The following is an 18,198-nucleotide window of genomic DNA, read 5'->3' on the forward strand; positions in this document are numbered from 1 at the left end:
CACCCTGAGAAAGTCTGTACAAATTTGTTTGTCACAGTGAAATCTTGATGAAATGAATGCTCATTGGTCAATACAGTCAACCTTGCCTAAGTCAAATCTAATTGGACTGAACAAATACCTTTGATTTAGAGAAAATTGGACTTAGGAGGGATTAAAATCAATATAATGTAAAGAGCAGAGGACTTGAAAAGACCTTCAACTTAGGCTATCATTCCACTTATGCCAGGTCCACTAAGCGAGGTTGACTGTACATTAATGCTGCTGAACAAAGCTGGCTGTATCAACTGAATCGTGCCACTGACTTGCAAGTTGAAAAATTTGTACCAGGAAAATCTTCATGCAATGATAAAATCCTGTTTAATCTCTGTTGATATCAGGGTTCACATGTAAATTTTATAAAGTTGCAGTTTCTTAAAGGTTGATCTGCACAGTAAGATTACAAATGTTACTGTTTTATCTTTGTTTATTATAACAGAGTTTTCCTGTAAACTTTTATACAAATTCATTTTCTTAAAGGTTGATCTGCACAGTAAGATTACAAATTTAAGTGTTTTATCTGTGTTCATTTTAACAGGGTTCAAACATAAATTTATATAAAATTTCATTTTCTTGAGGTTGATCTGCACAGTAAGATTACAAATTCTAAGCAGGCACATGCAATAAATCCAAAGAGATGTAGTGTTGGGAAGCTTGGGTTGTTACAATGATAAACTATTACTCTGAGATGGATGAAAGTAAAATTTGTTGATTTGTCATATTGTATTGTTACAGATGAAACTTTGCCAGTGAACATTTGGAAAACATTTTTCTCTTTACAAATGCAAATTGCTGCCCAAATTACTTCCTCCTGTTCAACACGGGGGCTGAATATACTCAACACTAACAAAAAGAAAAACAAAGTCTGTCTTGATACAAGACACATCCATGTAATGAGCTGTACACCTGCATGGTAACCTTACAAAGCATTATAATAGTCATTATGACATTACCTGGCATAAACTTGACACTGCCACTTATTCCACAGGTGTGCACTTTTGCAATCTGTGAGAACTACTCAAAATATCACCTCCTGCTAGATGAGCTCTTTGATGATATGTGATTAGTTTTGCAAGATGAGGTCTGTTCTGCATATGTGGCCTGACCAGGGTAATCATTTCCTCCCTTAGGGACCCCAACTCCCTTTTCTGCAGCTTCTTCATCCACTAACCCAGCCTGTATTCTGTGCTTTCGGATGATCTCCTTGCTCTTCTCCTCGTCCTCCTTGAACCTCTCCACATGCCTGGATACCAAGCTGATGCGTAACTGTGGCAACACATCTTCCAGCATTACAGCAACCAAGGGAGCATGATTCACTTTGGGCATATCATTCATGTTCAACCTCTCCAGATGCCTAGGGCAAATAGAACAGCAGAAAAAAAAAAAAAGTTCTCCTAAAAAGATATTTCGAAGGATATGTCAACATCATAAGATGAAAACAAAGACAATCCCCTCTAATTCACAAAGTGTAACATAATTAAATTTCCCATGGCTCCAATATCTGTTAAAATTTCTACCAAAATGTGAAAGTACGGGTTCACATTGGAAAACTTCTTAATGAATGACAGGACCGACAACCTCTTTTAAAAAAATGAATGAAAACAACAGCACTTTGGTATAAAAATGGAGAATTTACACATACTGAGCATAGTAAATACAGTCTTAGAAATTAGAAGGGAAAAAAACTCAATGCTTTTTTTTTCATTACACAAGTATATATATATATATATATATATATATATATATATATATATATACATACATTTTTTTTTTCTTGAATGAAGAAAAAAGAATTGACTACATGCCTAAAACATACATAGTTAAATTCTTTGCAGAGAGCTGTGTTAACTTTGGGAGCCCTTTATGCTAATCAAAACTAATTTGTATGATTCATCAAGATCAAATAATTAAAAGAGCTGACCTGGAGCAAACAGTACATGGTTGATTATTCTTAAATGAAATAAAATGTATAATAAAATCACCTGATCAACTTTTGTAGGTGTTAGGAGATGAATGATGATTATAAACTACAACTGTATTTATCTCGTTTCTGATGTGAACAGGGCCAATTGGGAGAACAGTGTCAAATACCTGAAGTGACTACCCTGTGTAAATAAGACTGAATGATAGCAATGACAACACAGTTTTACTGTAGTGCATGACTACGGTCAAATGGAAGAGGTTAGGCCACTGCGAGCCATTTGACCCAGTTTAGGGTGATGAAAGCATTGTATTCTCAGCAACAGTGAAGAGTTAAAGGTTGCCTTTACCTCAATTTGTGAAGAACTGCAACACCATTTTCTGTGATCTCAGGACACTTGTTGATATTCAAATGGGTCAAGGAGTCTCTGAGGTGGACAAGACTGGCTAAACAGTGGTCATCAACGAGTGGACACCCCTCCAGGCTCAGGAACTTCAGTCTGGTTAATTTAACTGTCAAAGCACCAATGAGAACAAGTCATTTTCCCTCATGAGAAGAGGTCACAATGAGCTCTTTGCTTTCCTTTGAAATAGAAAACAAGTACAGGACATCTGTGTCCAAGTATGGTTCAGATCATTTTAAGTCACACCGCACTGAATCTTCAACATGCATTAGCTCCCCTAATCTTCCATTCATGAACATTTCTTGTTCCACGAGTACTGTATGATATATCTCTAATAGATCTATAAAGGTTACTTTATACGCCATATATTTCGCGAGTCTAAATTTTCACGAATCGGGAATTCGCGATCGTGGAGTCCTGTACCGAACGGAGAAATGTACATGCGTATGTAACATTCACACCGGGATCAAAGCCAACATTTTCCTGTGGCTTTAATTGTGTGAATAGCACCCAACTTGCGAAAATAAAAACCTCGCAAAATATTCGGCGTATACAGTAGTTGGGACCTGACAATATACCTATTTACGGTGAATTCTTGTACCTGACCTTGCTGTAATAGGACTCCTTGTACATGTTGGCAAAAAATTGCTTAACTCTCACAGACTGGTATATTTGATGCAAAGCAGGAAATGCATTAAAGAAATTAGAAATGTCATAAAATGGTTATTGGAAAAAGGAGTTTGAATGGTCCTTGTTTTGTGATAGGTATATGCCATAGCATGTACATCCTTTCCTGTGAAAACAACAACAACAACAACAATAGGAGTACATACAATTTTTTTTTTCATATCAGATAAATAGAAAATAGTGTGATGGTCATTGACTATGTCCATCCCACGCATGTAAAAGTGCACAAGAGATGTGGGTTTCCTCACCTATATCCACCATGGCAAACTGGTCCACAAGGGTCTCCTTGGCATCTATGGCAAGTACAAACTGCCCTTCCAGCTTGGCCACTGGCAGAGAATTTTGCACTACGTCACCTCTGGTATACCACTGACCATCACTGAACTGGACTCTGGCTCCCATCCGAGCCAGCGAGTGGGCTGTTCCAATCTCCACACCATACTTCTGCACCATGATACCAGTTTCACTAAAAGTCAAAGAAAACATAAACAAAAACATACAGCCTGACACCAGTGCAATTTAAGATAAATTGGGAGTATTCAAATTCATGAAATTCTTCCGTCGAGAGTGTTTCATGCAACTGATTGACAAATTAGATTTGTTTATTATGTATATTGCAGCATGATTTCACTGCCTACATGACTCTTCAAAATACAAGATCTCACATTTTACTATACACTCGACACAGGCATTATACAACAATTTGGTTACCCCTCAATAGTGACCATGAAGTACAATGAAATGATAATTCAGATTGGCCTCTTTCATATTCTACATTACAATTTCTTGGGAAAGCAATTCCAGACCAGTTAAAAGTTAGACAAGAAAGAATGAAGTCTAATCAGCACAACAGTGAAAATCTAAACGAAATCAGATAAAAATTTAGGAAGTTATGACATTGTGAATTTTACCCAATGTTAAAAAAGCAGTCCTTTGACAGTCAATATGAACATGCAAATGAGAGAGTTGATGATGTCATTGCCTCCAACTTGCCATTGTATTTGTGCACAACATATCAAGAATTTCCAGATCTTTGTTCAAATGGAAAACTTTTTGCCCCACTCTGATCATTATTTTGAGGATATTTAGCCAGGAATATGATTTACACTGTTATAGTGCTTTTATAGGTGATGACATCATCAGCTCATTCATTTGCATACATTCATATAAACTGAAATCCAACCCGTTATGCAAAAATTAGTGGCAATTCACATTTTCATAACTTCTCTCATTCTTATCCAATTTTGATCAAGTTTTCACTGTCATGCTTTCTCTTCAGCGTAACTTTTAACTGACCGGTCAAGAATTGCTGTTTATATCCAAGATTCTATGGATACAGCTGTAATTGCAAATTGTTACACCTGGCAATACAATACAGAATAACAACTTTATTGACTTCATGGTAGTGTAATGCTGCCAAGAAGCGAGATTTAGTTTGTTCAAGTGGGATGGCCAGATCTTGCTTATGTTACAACAATCAACTGTAGATTGATTGAAGCAACATTTCATTTTCCTCTTAATGAAAATTGTGATTTCTGAGTTCCATCTGAACTGTGGAATATGCAATGCTATGGCATACAAATAATGCCCAGGTGATAGTATGTGTAGTAGAGATGTGGCACACTCGAACTTAAACCTTTGAATTATTTGTTTTATAAAAATGGGTCTATGAACTATTTTCATTTACCTTTATGGGTAAATACAAGTCAGCTACATGCCGAACTTGCTAAAAAGCCACATGATGTCAAAAAAAAATGTTCCAAACACACCAAACATGAACTTAGAAATTGTTTATAGTAAGTAAGTGATTGAGCACAGGCTCATAACTGATTAAGTGCACACTGTTGACATATGCTATAGCATATGTCAGCAGTGTGCACTTAATCTACAGGGCTGCACACTGACCAATTTTTTCTACTGGTCCGACCTGTCTGTCAGGCCAGTAGGTACCCAGTTTTTCCTTTTACTTGTCAATTCTTGAAAAAATTACTGGACCTACAGTGATTTTTACTGGTCAAGGACTGTCGGATCAGTGCCAGTGTGCAGCGTTGTGCTAGTACATTATGAAGTCAGTTACTAGTAATGTGTATTACATTTTGTTTTGTTTTGTGTTTTGTGGTGGGTTTTTTTTTTTGCACACTTTTTGCATTACTGTGCATTAGAGTAAAAATTACAAGTGCCTACATGACTTCTTTCAATGCTTCTGATTAGCTACATTCTTGAACTATTTTATGATAAAGTCTACCATCACTTACCTCTTCACCTGTGTTGCCCATGCATGTTGAATTTTCTTTTTGGCAAAATACCAGAGGGACATGCATCTCCTGTCTACCATTCTGGGGACCATCTCAACAGCGGCATGTCTATGCTTTGCTGCATTTCCTACAAATAATCTTGTCTCCCAAAGATGACTCTTGGAAAGGTGTCTACAGGTGCGGCAAAACAATGGCTGTAATGAAAAATACAGGAAAACATTCAGTTATTTCTTTTATTGGGATGTATAGAACATCGTATTGTAGATTCATAGGTATGTTAACAAAAGGAGTAAGCTGCTCTTCCAGCAGATATGGCTAAACAAATCCCAGTAGGGTCCAGAAAGCTGTAACCTCAGAAGCCAAATTTTAGTTGTATGCTTACTGTCTTTTATTGTACAAGAAATTTGGGCACCTATTATTCACACACTTACAACCCACTGGCAGTCAATGACTTAACAGCACCGATCATCCCAGTCTAGCATACAGCACTGTAAAGTTGCTACAAGAATTACTTCTTCAAGGTTCAAGCCAATCAAGGAGAGTGAGGTGCACTAAAAAGTGGCACTATAGAGCACGTCTGTGTAGTGAATGTGGAATTTGACAAGTTACAAACAGTAAAATGAACACCCACCAACATTAGATACATTCACTCGTCATTAAACACTTGAAGGAGATTTCACAGCTTGGACAATTTAATTAAATGAAATGGTGAAGGTGAAGTAGAGAAATGTATATTAGCCCTGTCAAAAAAACAGTCTCTGTACATTGAATTAATTCAACCACCTCCATGTTTCCAATGTTTTGTTGATCATAGAATTCAATATTGGGTTCATGTGTTCCAGTTCTATGAAAAATGAAAAATATTAAAACAAATCTCAACTTCTCTTTTGCTACTATACTCCCTCACATACATACAAACATATGGTGTTAATTTGCGGCATGAGATTTTCGCAAATTGGAGCCGACAGCCTTTTTTGCGGCATGAAACTTCTGCGAGTTGCCACTAGCATGCAATGCTATCAATGATATTAATGATATCAATGAGTACATGTAGGTCTTGAGGGATCATCACTCCAAATTTGGTGCTTTTATCCACCATGTAACCGTAATTTCACTAAGCCACCTGACGAATAAGAGAGGGATTCCATGAAGCCAGACAAAGTCTCCACAGAACACATCCCCAATGATAAAGACAGACTGATCTTTTGGTCTACGTCAACTCTTGACCTTATCTATGGCTGTAAATTAGATGTCATTGAGGAGGGTGAGGTATCTCCTCCGGCACATCCATAGGGACCATGGTTAAGCATCTCCCCAAAGCGGTGTCTATGAGAGGCTTTCACTGTATTTTTGTTTGTCCCTTTTTCCACAAAGAGAGACTATTGTATTTACCTAGTAGCTTGACGGCCAGTAGACCAAGTGCATTACATATGGCCAAATTATTAGATTGAGCTAATGCTTGCCATTTGAAAAAACTAGCCCAATTTGTCAGAATAATTATATATTTTCAGTTTTCTTCAAAACCAAAGAAGACAGACAGTAGTTTTGTAGACAGTATAGACGTGAATGTGTGTACACGTAGTGGTAGAGTAGTTAAACGTCCTTTACGCCTTGTTTTGTACACATGTTTATTTAATATCTGTTATTTTCACATGTACATGTACATTATCACTTACATTTCTGTATTCATATAGCTTTGTACTCTCATACCCCGAGAGGGGGTCGATAAAGTCAATAAAATCTTACAAATCTTACAAAATCTGTCTTGTCTGAGAACTGTCAAAGTCAAAAAATGTTATAAACTCCTTTTTTTTTTTTTTTGTCTAGGTCAACTCTAGACTTGAAAGATCAGTCTGTATTCATTGTGGGGGAAATGTTCTACAGAGACTATGTCTGGCTTCACAGAATCTCTTGCCGACAGGGATACAGACTGGAGGCTCTGATACATTTATACTGTAGGGGGAATGCTCTCGCACATAAACCAATGGCTATGTGATTGGCTAATGGATGCATTTGCCAGTGATCAGTTGTCACCATGCTATTTTTCTTTTCTTTTTTTTTGGCATTACTTAGAAACATTAGCATGCAATGAGCAATGAGCTGGTAGTAGCTGTGTCTTTTTTCATGAAAATCTTACCCAAATCTTTGATATATTCAATATATCAAACAGCTGACAGATGAGCATACTGTAAAATGAGGAACAAGGAAAATTAGCGGCCTGATCCGACTATCGGATCAGGCCGCTAGGTGCGGCAGTCTTGCATTGTGCGAACACGCTGGCGCCCGTGCTTTGATGGGCGCTCTGCATCGGTTGATTAAAGCTCGATTTTTGAAGAAAAAAAACAGACAGGATTTTTTTCTTCTTTTCATCATGGATAGTGGATATGTGTGTGTAACAAAAAATCACCGTGCAAAGTTGCGACAATTTATACGTCAGATGTGAGATGAATAGAAGTGATAGGGGGCCTCATGAGGCGTTCCCCCCCCCCGGGCCTCATGAGGCGTGGGGGCGGTCCTCATGAGGCGTGGGGGCGATCCTCATGAGGCGGGGCAGTCCTCGTACCCGGAAGCGGTCCTCATGAGCGGGTTTCCCGGACTGATACGGACGTTTACAGACCTGACTTTAGCCATGGATTTCGGTGAGTTTTAGACGTAAATAAACAAAAAATCGCATACCGATTATTGAATGACTATCATAGATTACGGTGATTCATTATATTTTAGTTTTCCACGATTAATAAAGATATTCATGAAGGAAACATACACCCACCGCTGAAAAATAACAACGTCTGCGAAGGAATAGACGTGCAGCTGCTGTCGCTTCACGACAGCGGCTGCGTGTAGTTACCGCCGTACCGGAGTACACTACAGAGAGGTAAATTTACACTCATGAAAGTTGAAACAAACTCCATCTCACTCTCAGCACAACTGATGTAAAACTACCATCACGGTGCACACCACAGGCCACAGCATATGCACAGTGTATCCGCGTGCCGGTCGGTCCCACTTTTATCTGTCTAATGTCAGTAATGATTAGTGTTAGCTAGCAACAGTCTTAAAGGCACCGGTAAAACTACCACGGTGCTTACCCCACTTTCTGCAGTTCGACAGCGCGGCACCCCCCGGCGCCCGGGCCGCGCTGGCGCTGGCCGGGGTTACCACACAGACAGTGCTGTGTCACAGCTCAAAATCATATTGCTATCGTCATTTCGAAATTACAGGTAATATCTTACCCAGTTCATGATGACGATGGCACGAGGATATGTACGACGAAAAACGGCCAAGAATTAGGATTGTTTAAGTTGACTTGACAGCAAAAAAGAGTCCTATCGTCACTGGTCGTGGTTCAGATCAGTAGGAAAGACCCGACATTTTACACCGGCCTGAAGTTAGTTACTTATTCCTCGTTCGATATTCGCCACCTGAAGTTAGTTACTTATTCCTCGTTCGATATTCGCCACCTGAAGTTAGTTACTTATTCCTCTTTCGATATTCGCTACAGTGCAGACCCTATCTGAAGTTAGTTACTTATTCGTGCATGTTACCATCAAGCAGCCCTGCCGCTGTCGCATGGGGACGCACGGCGAATCACTGCGTCTGTTTTCTCGTTTGATATTCGCCATCGGGGGGGGGGGGGGGGGGGGGTTCATCAACGTTTGTCAGCGCTGACAACTTGAATCACCATAGTAACAGTCAGTGACCAGACCATCTCAGCCAATCAAAACCAAGGATTTTGCTGAAATTGTCAGCGCTGACAAACGTTGATGAAACACCCCCAGCCCCGTCGCTGTCGCACAGGGACGCCGCTTCGCACGGCGTACTTAGGGGCCTATTCCTCGTTCGACATTCGCAACTTGAAGTTGGTTTCTTGGACCCAAATTGTAGAAACGCCCACTAAAAAAGTAGAACAAGATGGCAAGAACGTTGTCCACAAGAGGGGGAGGGGGGGGGGGGGGCTCGGTCCTCTCCCCACTTTTTTTTTCATAACAGGTTGGGCTAAGACCTTTTTCTTTTTCTTTTTCTTTTTTGCTTGTCAGCTGAAGAAACCATGAAGTGCCCCCACTTTTGAAAGCGTAGAGCCAACCATAAAACATGTACCTCCCCCAACACACACACAAACACACACACAAACACACAATAATCACATTTTTCCCTGGACGTGGCATCATTTGTTTGTTTTTTGTTTTTTGTTTTCTTTTCTTTCGTTTGTTTCTTGTTTTTTTCCCTTTTTTTCCCCTTGTCAGCAGCAGAAAGTGGAAGCGGCATTAGCAAAGAAAAGCAAAGGCCTTTTTTTTTTTGGGGGGGGATGTTTGGTTGTTTACTTGTTTACTTGCATTTTTGTTTTTTATTTTTGCTTAGCTTGCTTTGTTTTGTTTTTTTCTTACTTTTTACTTTCTTGCTCGCTTGTCAGCAGATCACCAAAACCCGAAAGTGGTACCTGAAATAAAAACTAAATGAAACCGATATGATTTAAATTGATGAATATCCTAAAATACTGGACATACTATAGACTCAAAGCCGAATTTTCTTGACATTGACCTAGTAGAACCTCATGGGCCGCCCCAAGCTAACTTGCCCTGCATTCCCTATATACAGTTTGTCAAGATAGGACAAGTGATTGTCTGGTCCATGCCGTCAGAGGCCCGTCAGGGCAACTACCACGCGTAAGATAAATGAATATGCTAATATACATATAAAATCATTGGGGTGTTTTGTCGAGTTTGACCTACGAAACCCCCATGGGCCACCCCAAACTAACTTGTCCTGTTTTCCCTCATTGCAGTTTGTCAAGAAAGGATAAGTATTTTCCTCGCCCATGGCATCAGAAGCCTGTCAGGGCAAGTAAATATAACAGAAATGATTAACTAGATTATTGAATATGCTGAAATACATACAAATCTAGTATACGGTACGGGTATTTTGGCGAGTTTGACCTACGAGAACCCCATGGGCCACCCCAAACTATAGACTTGCCCTGAATTTCCTATATATAGTTTGTCAAGATAGCACAAGTGATTGTCTGGCCCATGCCGTCAGAGGCCCGTAAGGGTAAGTAAAGGTAACATGAATGAGTATGATGAATCAATTGTGTACTAAAATACATAAATAATCATAGGGGTATTTTGGTGAGTTTAAACTACTAGAACCCAATGGGCCACCCCAAAATAACTTGCCCTCCATTCTCTACATACAGTTTGTAAAGAAAGGACAAGCAGTTGCCTGGTCCATTGTGTTAGAGGCCTGTCAGGGCAAGGAAATGTAACAGAAATAATTAAGATAAATGAATATACTAATGCTAAAATGAATATATCATCATTGGGGTATTTTGTCGAATTTGACCTACTAGAACCCCATGGGCCACCCTAAACTAACTTGCCCTGCATTCCCTACATACAGTGTGTCAAGAAAAGATAAGTGGTTTCCTGGCCCATGGCGTCAGAGCCCTGTCAGGGCAAGTAAACGTATAACAGGAATGATATGTTATTATTGAATATCCTGATATGTACATACAATAATTATGATTTTAGGGGTATTTTGGCGAGTTTCACCTACAAGAACACCATGGGCCACCCCAAACTAACTTGCCCTGCTTTCCCTATATACAGTTTGTCAAGATAGGACAAGTGATTGTCTGGCCTATGCCGTCAGAGGCCCGTTAGGGCAACTAAAATGTAACAGGTACGGGTAAAATAAATGCTGAAATGCTAAAATACATATATAATTGTAGGGGTATTTTGTCAAATTTGACCTACTAATAGAACCCCACGGGCCACCCCAAACTAACTTGCCCTGCATTTCCTACATACAGTTTGTCAAGAAAGAATAAGTGGTTTCCTCGCCCATGGCGTCACAGGGCTGTCAGGGCAAGTAAATGTAACAGGAATGATATAAGATTATTGAATATCCTGAAATACATACAATAATTATGATCTTAGTGGTATAACTTCTGGCGAATTTTACCTACAAGAACCACATGGGCCACCCCAAACTAACTTGCCCTGCTTTCCCTATATACAGTTTGTCAACATAGGACAAGTGATTGTCTGGCCCATGCCGTCAGAGACCCGTCCGGGCAACTAAATGTAACAGGTACGGGTAAGATAAATGAATATGCTAAAATGCATATATAATCGTAGGGGTATTTTGTCGAATTTGACCTACTAAAACCCCATGGGCCACCCCAAACTAACTTGCTCTGCATTCCCTACATTCACTTTGTCAAAAAGATAAGTGGTTTCCTGGCCCATGGCGTCACAGCGCTGTCAGGGCAAATAAGAGTGTTTAATGTCACAGGAATGATATAAGATTATTGAATATCCTGAAATACACACAATAATTATGATTTTAGGGGTATTTTGGCGAGTTTCACCTACGAGAACACCATGGGCCACCCCAAACTAACTTGCCCTGCTTTCCCTATATACAGTTTGGCAACATAGGACAAGTGATTGTCTGGCCCATGCCGTCAGAGACCCGTCCCGGCAACTAAATGTAACAGGTACGGGTAAGATAAATGAATATGCTAAAATGCATATATTATAATCGTAGGGGTATTTTGTCGAATTTGACCTACTAAAACCCCATGGTCCACCCTAAACTAACTTGCCCTGCATTCCCTACATACAGTTTGTCAAGAAAAGATAAGTGGTTTCCTGGCCCATGGCGTCAGAGGCCTGTCAGGGCAAGTAAACGTATAACAGGAATGATATGTTATTATTGAATATCCTGATATGTACATACAATAATTATGATTTTAGGGGTATTTTGGCGAGTTTCACCTACAAGAACACCATGGGCCACCCCAGACTAACTTGCCCTGCTTTCCCTATATACAGTTTGTCAAGATAGGACAAGTGATTGTCTGGCCTATGCCGTCAGAGGCCCGTTAGGGCAACTAAAATGTAACAGGTACGGGTAAAATAAATGCTGAAATGCTAAAATACATATATAATTGTAGGGGTATTTTGTCAAATTTGACCTACTAGAACCCCACGGGCCACCCCAAACTAACTTGCCCTGCATTTCCTACATACAGTTTGTCAAGAAAGAATAAGTGGTTTCCTCGCCCATGGCGTCACAGGGCTGTCAGGGCAAGTAAATGTAACAGGAATGATATAAGATTATTGAATATCCTGAAATACATACAATAATTATGATCTTAGGGGTATAACTTCTGGCGAATTTTACCTACAAGAACCACATGGGCCACCCCAAACTAACTTGCCCTGCTTTCCCTATATACAGTTTGTCAACATAGGACAAGTGATTGTCTGGCCCATGCCGTCAGAGACCCGTCCGGGCAACTAAATGTAACAGGTACGGGTAAGATAAATGAATATGCTAAAATGCATATATAATCGTAGGGGTATTTTGTCGAATTTGACCTACTAAAACCCCATGGGCCACCCCAAACTAACTTGCTCTGCATTCCCTACATTCACTTTGTCAAGAAAAGATAAGTGGTTTCCTGGCCCATGGCGTCACAGCGCTGTCAGGGCAAATAAATGTCACAGGAATGATATAAGATTATTGAATATCCTGAAATACACACAATAATTATGATTTTAGGGGTATTTTGGCGAGTTTCACCTACGAGAACACCATGGGCCACCCCAAACTAACTTGCTCTGCTTTCCCTATATACAGTTTGTCAACATAGGACAAGTGATTGTCTGGCCCATGCCGTCAGAGACCCGTCCCGGCAACTAAATGTAACAGGTACGTAAGATAAATGAATATGCTAAAATGCATATATTATAATCGTAGGGGTATTTTGTCGAATTTGACCTACTAAAACCCCATGGGCCACCCTAAACTAACTTGCCCTGCATTCCCTACATACAGTTTGTCAAGAAAAGATAAGTGGTTTCCTGGCCCATGGCGTCAGAGGCCTGTCAGGGCAAGTAAACGTATAACAGGAATGATATGTTATTATTGAATATCCTGATATGTACATACAATAATTATGATTTTAGGGGTATTTTGGCGAGTTTCACCTACCAGAACACCATGGGCCACCCCAAACTAACTTGCCCTGCTTTCCCTATATACAGTTTGTCAAGATAGGACAAGTGATTGTCTGGCCTATGCCGTCAGAGGCCCGTTAGGGCAACTAAAATGTAACAGGTACGGGTAAAATAAATGCTGAAATGCTAAAATACATATATAATTGTAGGGGTATTTTGTCAAATTTGACCTACTAGAACCCCACGGGCCACCCCAAACTAACTTGCCCTGCATTTCCTACATACAGTTTGTCAAGAAAGAATAAGTGGTTTCCTCGCCCATGGCGTCACAGGGCTGTCAGGGCAAGTAAATGTAACAGGAATGATATAAGATTATTGAATATCCTGAAATACACACAATAATTATGATCTTAGGGGTATAACTTCTGGCGAATTTTACCTACAAGAACCACATGGGCCACCCCAAACTAACTTGCCCTGCTTTCCCTATATACAGTTTGTCAACATAGGACAAGTGATTGTCTGGCCCATGCCGTCAGAGACCCGTCCGGGCAACTAAATGTAACAGGTACGGGTAAGATAAATGAATATGCTAAAATGCATATATTATAATCATAGGGGTATTTTGTCGAATTTGACCTACTAAACCCCATGGGCCACCCCAAACTAACTTGCTCTGCATTCCCTACATTCACTTTGTCAAGAAAAGATAAGTGGTTTCCTGGCCCATGGCGTCACAGCGCTGTCAGGGCAAATGAATGTCACAGGAATGATATAAGATTATTGAATATCCTGAAATACACACAATAATTATGATTTTAGGGGTATTTTGGCGAGTTTCACCTACGAGAAGACCATGGGCCACCCCAAACTAACTTGCCCTGCTTTCCCTATATACAGTTTGTCAACATAGGACAAGTGATTGTCTGGCTCATGCCGTCAGAGACCCGTCCCGGCAACTAAATGTAACAGGTACGGGTAAGATAAATGAATATGCTAAAATGCATATATAATCGTAGGGGTATTTTGTCGAATTTGACCTACTAAAACCCCCATGGGCCACCCCAAACTAACTTCCTCTGCATTCCCTACATTCACTTTGTCAAGAAAAGATAAGTGGTTTCCTGGCCCATGGCGTCACAGGGCTGTCAGGGCAAATAAATGTCACAGGAATGATATAAGATTATTGAATATCCTGAAAAATACACAATAATTATGATTTTAGGGGTATTTTGGCGAGTTTCACCTACGAGAAGACCATGGGCCACCCCAAACTAACTTGCCCTGCTTTCCCTATATACAGTTTGTCAACATAGGACAAGTGATTGTCTGGCCCATGCCGTCAGAGACCCGTCCGGGCAACTAAATGTAAACGGTACGGGTAAGATAAATGAATATGCTAAAATGCATATATAATCGTAGGGGTATTTTGTCGAATTTGACCTACTAGAACCCCATGGGCCACCCCAAACTAACTTGCCCTGCATTCCCTACATAGAGTTTGTCAAGAAAGGATAAGTGGTTTCCTGTCCCATGGCGTTACAGGGCTGTCAGGGCAAGTAAATGTAACAGGAATGATATAAGATTATTGAATATCCAGAAATACATACAATAATTATGACCTTAGGGGTATTTTGGCGAGTTTTACTAACAAGAACCCCATGGGCCACCCCAAACTAACTTGCCCTGCATTCCCTACATACAGTTTGTCAAGAAAGGATAAGTGGTTTCCTGGCCCATAGCGTCATAGGGCTGTCAGGGAAGGTAAACGTATAACATGAATGGTTAAGATTATTGAATATCCTGAAAAACATATAATATAATTATGATCTTAGGGGTATTTTGGCGAGTTTTACCTACAAGAACCCCATGGGCCACCCCAAAATTAACTTGCCCTGCTTTCCCTATATACAGTTTGTCAAGATAGGACAAGTGATTGTCTGGCCCATGCCGTCAGAGGCCCGTCAGGGCAAGTAAATGTAACAGAAATGATTACAATTATTGAATTTGCTAATGTACATATATAATCACAGGGGTGTTTTGTCGAATTTTGACATACTAGAACCCCATGGGCCACCCTAAACTAACTTGCCCTCCGTTCCCTACATACAGTTTGTCAAGAAAGGATAAGTGGTTTCATAGCCTATGGCGTCAGAGTCCTGTCAAGGCAAGTAAACGTATAACAAATGATTAAGATTATTGAATATGCTCAAAATACATACAATAATTATGATCTTAGGGGTATTGTGGCGACTTTGACCTACGAGAACCCCATGGGCCACCCCAAACTAACTTGCCCTGCTTTCCCTATATACAGTTTGTCAATATAGGACAAGTGATTGTCTGACCCATGCCGTCAGAGGCCGGGCAGGGCAACTAAATGTAACATATTGTATGGGTAAGATAAATGAATATGCTAATATACATACATAATCATAGGGGTATTTTGTCGAATTTGACCTACTAAAACCCCATGGGCCACCCAAAACTAACTTGCCCTGCATTCCCTATATACAGTTTGTCAACATAGGACAAGTGATTGTCTGGCCCATGCCGTCAGAGGCCCGTCAGGGCAACTAAAATGTAACAGGTACGGGTAAGATAAATGAATATGCTAAAATACATATATAATCGTAGGGGTATTTTGTCGAATTTGACCTACTAAAACGCCATGGGCCACCCCAAACTAACTTGCCCTGCATTCCCTACATACAGTTTGTCAAGAAAGAATAAGTGGTTTCCTGGCCCATGGCGTCACAGGGCTGTCAGGGCAAGTAAATGTAACAGGAATGATATAAGATTATTGAATATCCTGAAATACATACAATAATTATGATCTTAGGGGTATTTTGGCGAGTTTTACCTATACAACAACCCCATGGGCCACCCCAAACTAACTTGCCCTGCTTTCCCTATATACAGTTTGTCAATATAGGACAAGTGATTGTCTGACCCATGCCGTCAGAGGCCGGGCAGGGCAACTAAATGTAACATATTGTATGGGTAAGATAAATGAATATGCTAATATACATACATAATCATAGGGGTATTTTGTCGAATTTGACCTACTAAAACCCCATGGGCCACCCAAAACTAACTTGCCCTGCATTCCCTACATTAAGTTTGTCAAGAAAAGATAAGTGGTTTCCTGGCCCATGGCGTCACAGCGCTGTCAGGGCAAATAAATATCACAGGAATGATATAAGATTATTGAATATCCAGAAATACACACAATAATTATGATTTTAGGAGTATTTTGGCGAGTTTCACCTACGAGAACACAGTGGGAAACCCCAAACTAACCTCCCCTGCTTTCCCTATATACAGTTCGTCAAGATAGGACAAGTGGTTTCATAGCCTATGGCGTCAGAGGCCTGTCAAGGCAAGTAAACGTATAACATGAATGATTAAGATTATTGAATATGCTCAAAATACATACAATAATTATGATCTTAGGGGTATTGTGGCGACTTTGACCTACGAGAACCCCATGGGCCACCCCAAACTAACTTGCCCTGCTTTCCCTATATACAGTTTGTCAACATAGGACAAGTGATTGTCTGGCCCATGCCGTCAGAGGCCCGTCAGGGCAACTAAAATGTAACAGGTACGGGTAAGATAAATGAATATGCTAAAATACATATATAATCGTAGGGGTATTTTGTCGAATTTGACCTACTAAAACGCCATGGGCCACCCCAAACTAACTTGCCCTGCATTCCCTACATACAGTTTGTCAAGAAAGGATAAGTGGTTTCCTGGCCCATGGCGTCACAGGGCTGTCAGGGCAAGTAAATATAACAGGAATGATATAAGATTATTGAATATCCAGAAATACATACAATAATTATGACTTTAGGGGTATTCCGGCAACTTTGACCTACGAGAACCTCATGGGCCACCCCAAACTAACTTGCCCTGCTTTCCCTATATACAGTTTGTCAAGAGAGGACAAGTGATTGTCTGGCCCATGCCGTCAAAGGCCGGGCAGGGCAACTAAATGTAACATATTGTACGGGTAAGATAAATGAATATGCTAAAATACATATATAATCGTAGGGGTATTTTGTCGAATTTGACCTACTAAAACCCCATGGGCCACCCCAAACTAACTTGCCCTGCATTCCCTACATACAGTTTGTCAAGAAAGGATAAGTGGTTTCCTGTCCCATGGCGACATAGGGCAGTCAGGGCAAGTAAATGTAACAGGAATGATATAAGATTATTGAACATAGTGAAATACATACAATAATCATGACTCTAGGGGTATTGCAGCAACTTTGACCTACGAGAACACCATGGGCCACCCCAAACTAACTTGCCCTGCTTTCCCTATATACAGTTTGTCAAGACAGGACAAGTGATTGTCTGGCCCATGCCGTCAGAGGCCCGTCAGGGCAACTAAAATGTAACAGGTACGGGTAAGATAAATGAATATGCTAAAATACATATATAATCGTAGGGGTATTTTGTCGAATTTGACCTACTAGAACCCCATGGGCCACCCCAAACTAACTTGCCCTGCATTCCTACATACAGTTTGTCAAGAAAGGATAAGTGGTTTCCTGGCCCATGGCGTTACAGGGCTATCAGGGCAAGTAAATGTAACAGGAATGATATAAGATTATTGAATATCCAGAAATACATACAATAATTATGACCTTAGGGGTATTTTGGCGAGTTTTACTAACAAGAACCCCATGGGCCACCCCAAACTAACTTGCCCTGCATTCCCTACATACAGTTTGTCAAGAAAGGATAAGTGGTTTCCTGGCCCATAGCGTCATAGGGCTGTCAGGGAAGGTAAACGTATAACATGAATGGTTAAGATTATTGAATATCCTGAAAAACATATAATATAATTATGATCTTAGGGGTATTTTGGCGAGTTTTACCTACAAGAACCCCATGGGCCACCCCAAAATTAAC

General features: G+C 40.2%; 1 protein-coding gene across 1 annotated transcript; it reads right to left on the reverse strand.

Moving 5' to 3' along the window:
- Positions 1 to 901: 901 nt before the first annotated feature.
- Positions 902 to 5,382, reverse strand: LOC139741728 (distal membrane-arm assembly complex protein 2-like). Its single transcript, XM_071652313.1, has 4 exons — positions 5,303 to 5,382; positions 3,296 to 3,513; positions 2,307 to 2,469; positions 902 to 1,390 (listed from the first exon to the last, which is right to left on the reverse strand). Exons 1-4 carry the CDS (start codon positions 5,380 to 5,382, stop codon positions 1,063 to 1,065), a joined length of 789 nt encoding a protein of 262 aa, XP_071508414.1. The 3' UTR covers positions 902 to 1,062.
- Between the last annotated feature and the right edge of the window lie 12,816 nt (positions 5,383 to 18,198).

This window comes from Diadema antillarum, unplaced genomic scaffold (assembly GCF_040938485.1).
Source record: "Diadema antillarum isolate AM-2024a unplaced genomic scaffold, OU_Dant_1.0 seq00000947_RagTag, whole genome shotgun sequence".
NCBI lineage: Eukaryota > Metazoa > Echinodermata > Echinoidea > Diadematoida > Diadematidae > Diadema > Diadema antillarum.

What these genes read in the sequence shown, in the direction of transcription:
- LOC139741728 (XM_071652313.1), bottom strand. Translation starts at nt 5,382, where the DNA reads ATGGTAGACAGGAGATGCATGTCCCTCTGGTATTTTGCCAAAAAGAAA. An exon ending in TGGGCAACACAGGTGAAGAG is followed by an intron (nt 3,514 to 5,302) that starts GTAAGTGATGGT and finishes TTTGACTTTTAG; the next exon opens with TGAAACTGGTATCATGGTGC. An exon ending in GCAGTTCTTCACAAATTGAG is followed by an intron (nt 1,391 to 2,306) that starts GTAAAGGCAACC and finishes TATTTGCCCTAG; the next exon opens with GCATCTGGAGAGGTTGAACA.